The sequence below is a fragment of the Tupaia chinensis genome, unplaced genomic scaffold (genome assembly GCF_000334495.1).
Source record: "Tupaia chinensis unplaced genomic scaffold, TupChi_1.0 Scaffold000037_18, whole genome shotgun sequence".
NCBI lineage: Eukaryota > Metazoa > Chordata > Mammalia > Scandentia > Tupaiidae > Tupaia > Tupaia belangeri.
Genome location: NW_006159476.1, coordinates 168,026 through 172,922, shown reverse-complemented (window position 1 = coordinate 172,922; position 4,897 = coordinate 168,026). Strand labels below are relative to the sequence as shown.

At 60.2% G+C, this 4,897-nt stretch overlaps 1 protein-coding gene across 1 annotated transcript in view; it reads right to left on the bottom strand.

Annotated features, from left to right (window-relative positions):
• Positions 1-4,897, bottom strand: part of RCN1 (reticulocalbin 1) — a gene marked incomplete at its 5' end in the record, with an annotated part of 13,218 nt that extends 8,321 nt beyond the window's left edge. Inside the window, 3 exon segments of the mRNA XM_014587984.2 lie at positions 586-764; positions 1,484-1,677; positions 4,716-4,897. Coding sequence (XP_014443470.1) covers positions 586-764; positions 1,484-1,677; positions 4,716-4,897 — 555 coding nt within the window.

Genomic DNA, 4,897 nt, shown 5'->3' with positions numbered 1-4,897 from the left:
CGGCCCCTCAGGGTAGCATTGTTTTTGGCCACGACTTTTACTCGAAGTTCCATATAGTTTGAGCAAGCCGAGAGATTAGATTTCAGAGTCCTTTTCTAATTCCTCCAAAACAGGGCAGAGGTGAGTAGCTGCCCGCTAGACCATGCCCTTTCTGAACGCACGTCTAAACTACACCCCTGCCTCTGCAGAGGAGGGGGCGGGTGGAAAACAGGACGAGAGGTGGCACTTCCAGGCCAGGCGAGTGAGATGGGAAGTGCCTTTGCGTTCCCTCTCTTTCTTTCCGACTGCCAGCCTGGGGACCTGACAGTGCTAGGGAGAGCCCAGAGACCCACGTCTGTGACCACCCGTACTGGGCTTACATAAAGAGGCCAGGCACGTGCTCTGGGCACGCCAGGTGCGAGGCCGGGGCTACCCGTTACAGCAGCCCACCCGCCCTGAGTAAGCTGCCTGCAGACAGCACCCCGAGGATCCCGTGTCAGCACCTGCTCCATATTCCCTTCAGGCTGGAAAACGTTCTTTGGAAGGGACAAGCTATGGGGCCAGCTTTCTCCCTGGTCTTTTCCCAGCCTGGGCTGTCAGTCTTACCAGAACCACGATTTCCTTCATATGCTCAAACTCCTCGGGGTGCAGAAAGGCTGTGAACTCCTCCCGGGTGGCCGACAGGTCGCCGTCCAGGTCTGCGGCCTTGAACCTCCTCTCATCCCGCGGCAGCATCTTTTTAAAGGTGTGATGGTCCGAAGAATCGTGGAACTCCGCGGGGTTTCCTGCAGGGTGGACACAGCGATGCTGACACCGCGTGGCTAAGGCAGGTGCCTCTTCTCAGATCGTTCGGTCTGCAGGCCCCAAGGCCACCGTGGGACAAACGCCCGGGCCTGCAACGTTCCCGCAGACATCTCACTTCAGAAGGCCGCTGTGTCCGCGCCTCCCAGCCCCCACAGCGTGAGCAGGGGTGGAAAACACGGGCCGTAGACCACACCAAGGCCGTGCTTCTCTGCAGGACTCCGGAGCACCCAGATGTTCTCTGCTACCTGTGACCTCCCACTGACCCACATTCCTGCCAGCTCGCTACCTCTCCAAATATAAATTCATTCTTTAAGGCCTAGCTCCCTACCCCGTCCACCAGGAAGCCTTCCCTGACTGCTCCACCCCACTCTATCCTTGCTCCCTCAAATTCAGCAGCATTCTGAAACTGCACTAGACACATGTCCCTTCCCTTCTCAGCTCTGTGTCCCTGTGAGACTGAGTGAACCTAAGGTGTTCATTTTCTTAGCGTCCCTCCTGCTCCTTTCCTCCCACCTAGGCCTTCGACCAGACTAAACATCTCAGCGAGTCTTAGGCAGCACGGGAGGACATTCCGCGGGCAGGGGGCAGGTTCCACTGGGAAGGCTGTGATGGGTCCCGGAACAGCGAGCCACGGTGAGGGGTCTCCCGCAGGAAGCTCGCTGCCCGGGCCGGCCGTGTAAGCGCTCCCGCGGGCCCTTACCCAGGTAGTAACCGTAGGTGGCCTGCTTGTACTCTTCCCAGGAAATTCTGTCATCTCTGTCCCGGTCGTAGTCCTTCCAGACCTTAGCGACACTGTCGTAGATGTATCTTTTCTGCACCCGTTTGATCCAGGTTTTCAGCTCCTCAGTGGTGACGAAGCCATCCCCATCACTGTCGATTCGATCCACGATCTTCCTGTAGCACAAAGAGCCACAGGCTGTCACCAAGGCTGTGCAGTCCCAGGCCAGCAAAGACACAAGCCACACGGGCCGAAATGCGCTTAGGGCTGAAACGGACTCCATGGCCCACTTGTCTGAAGACCTGAAAGCACCCCCTTCCCAAGGCGGTTCTGCGCTCCTCCCCAGCCAGGGCCAGGGCAGACGCTGACGGTCACGCCCCTCTATGTGGGAAAGCCTGGGTGTGACCTCAGAATTCCTGTGGACACGGTGCTCGGGGACTGCCACCACCAGCTGATCAGTTCGTCTCCTCTTACGGAGGCCAATTCCCCATCTCAGAGTAAGGAAAGCTGAGGCCCAGGAAGCTGCAGCCACCAGTTACCCCGGGGTGAGAACCCTTGCAGTCTGGCTCTAGATCGAATGCAAAATGTGGAAACATCTATGTAAACCAAAAACAAACAAACAAAAAGTGCAATTTTAAAAGGTCTCAAGACTAAAAAAGCTAAACCTTAAGAACAGCCAGGTTCCCCCAAGCATCACGGCCAGACCTAGTGGGGTTCTCTCAACCTGGGCACCGGTGAGCCGCCCGCTGTGTGCCGCACACGGCTCCAGTCCTGGCCTGCTGACAACGGGCCCAGCCTCATCGAACCCCAGAGAACCACTTCAGCCTAACATCAGGGAGCTCAGTCCCCCGTTGTGAAAAGGACACCTGCTCTCGCCAGAGCACACCGGGGTAGGCTCAGCCCGATACACAGGGCTCGGCAGACACGCCAGGGTGAGAGCGTAACCCCAACAACCTCAGAGGACTGGCGCCGGCAGGTGGCACGGTGGTTAAGGCGCTGGACTGCCATACTCCACGGTTTGGGTCTCGAACCTGAAGGCTTGCTTTCTCGCTTTCCTTCTCTCTGGTGAATGAAAATACTGCTACTACCACTAATAAACTAAATAAATAATTCTTTAAAAAATAAAACTCAGAGGACGCCTGACCAAGGTAGGGATAGTGAGGCACAGCTGGTCCATCGTGGCCCTCACCCCCACTCTCTGACTCTCTGAGCCTCGGTTTCTCCATCTGGAAAGTGGAACGCCAACTCCGCAGCAATGCCATGAGAACTGGGCAAGGTGCGCCTGTCCACACTGACAGCGGCAGTCAGCTCAGGGGGACGGAAAAGTCACCACTTGCTCGGCTGCTCACAGACGGCCTGGGGAAGTGCAGCCCCCAGCGAGCCGACGGTGCTCCGACCGTGGCTCTGGGTGGTGGTGACAAGGAGTCAGCGGCAGCCCCACTCCTCCCACCACCCAGACTCGGGGGGCCACTGAGACACGCTGTGACAGAGGGGCGCCTCTCCCACAAGCCCCATCCCAAACGGGACCCAGAATGTCCAAGACCCTGCACCACCCCTGGCCCAGGCAACGCCTAGCCCAGGTGAGCTGTGCATCGGCTACGTGTCCAGTAGGGTGGCCAGAGGCCCGGATGTTGCCCGTTGCCCCCACCCCTCCCCCCGCCAGTCAAGAGCTGTCAGTTCTCCCCCACTTCTGAGGGTCCTCCTGCCCCACACCCTCCCCACCCACTCATGCTGCCGTGTGTCCTGCGTCCTGTGGGTCTGCCCTCAGCGTGGGGGATTCGATCCTTCGACCACGTCCAGGGTGCCATCTCATCTCCATCTCGCCAACATTCCCCCTACTCTGCCTGGTTTCCGGTCTCCTGCCTCCCCCATCTTCCTTGACCTGCAGCCCTGATGCCCAGGACAGGCTCAGGTCCCCGTTGGCCCTGGCAGTGCGTTGTCTCTGCCCCTGCCCGGCGCCTGCACATAGCAACCATCCAGGTGCTCACGCATGAATAGAGTGAAGCCGAGGTGGCCAGACCCGGATCAGGCCCAGACCAAGCCCCGGAACGTTCTCACCACTAGGCTCCCGTCAGAAGGCGTAAACTGGAAACAGCAGGACTGCAAAACCTCCCCACTCTACAATGGCCATAGACACACTAGGGCCCCAGAAGAAAGCAGGCCCCAAGTGTCCCAAAGCAATACAATAGACTGAACTTATCAATGGCCCCATTGTGAAGTCCCAAATAAGAAGAGAAAGTACTCTACGAAACAAAAGGTCATTGTTTGGAAGGACTTTGAAGTTCAAAGGTCTTTTTTATCAGAGCAGGCAGATGGCGGCTACACAATGGCTATAATTTATCCTCAGATCCTAACGAAAGCAGGCCTTGCCAGGGATGGCCTGCCAGGGATGGCGCTGTTCCCCTTGGAGCAGGGCATGAAGTGCCCCTCCCCCTCAAGGGACCAATGCCCAGGAGGCAGGGCCGCTGACCCCCCCAGCCAGGCCTCCACCTGGGGCCAGGCTGGCTGCAGGCAGGGAAGGGTTTCTAGGTAACTGCAGTGTCCCAGTATCTCCTAGGGGCCCCTGCCCCTGCCGCGTGATGTGCCAATCCATGTGCCAATCGCTGTCCACCGCCAGGGCCACCCTCCAGCTTTCTGCCCACAGCGGTCTGCTGCCCAGACCAGTGCTTCTGCAGTTAGGCGCTGGACACAGAAAACGGGGTCCAGCTTCCCCTGCCGCTCCCCGGCCCTGATCTCTCATCTCCAAGTGCCCCTCCCTCCTTAAAGGGATCTCTATACCCTACAGCGGGTCCTGGGCAACTGGGCAGCAGCTGGGCAGCCCGGCCCTGCCCTGGGACTCGCCACGCATCAAGCCCCCACCCCTGCCCGTCGTTTACCCATTACGGCACACGGCTTCTCCGCGTGTCTCAAGCCCCTTCCTCCGGCAATGAGGGTGGCACCAAAGGCCACCGCGGCCCACCCTGGCACTTGCTCCCCTCCCTCCTGATGCAACCAGGAAAGGGGCGGGCCTCGCGTCCTGGCCTCCGAGGCCGCTGCCACGTTCTCGCCTCCCCGCGGGGCGCAGCGTGTCGGGGTGCCGGCCGCCGAGGTGTCCCGGGCCTGCGCGGGCAGCTGCGCGGGATTTTTCGCTTTCGCTTTGCCGCCGCGTTCCGCGTGGCCGGCGCCTGGGGTCCCCGCGGACACCTGCGCCGCCTCCGCCCGGGCCGCGGCTCACCCCAGCCTCTCCTTGCTCTCGTCCGGGGTGAGCTGGTCGAAGGTCTTAGAGTCCTCCTTGCCCAGGAAGGCCTCGTGGTCGTACTGGAAGCTCTGGTTGTCCTCGGGCGGCCGCTCGCCCAGCTCCGAGTCGGGCCGCACCACGCGCTCCTTGCGCACGGTGGGCTTGGCCCGCAGCGCCAG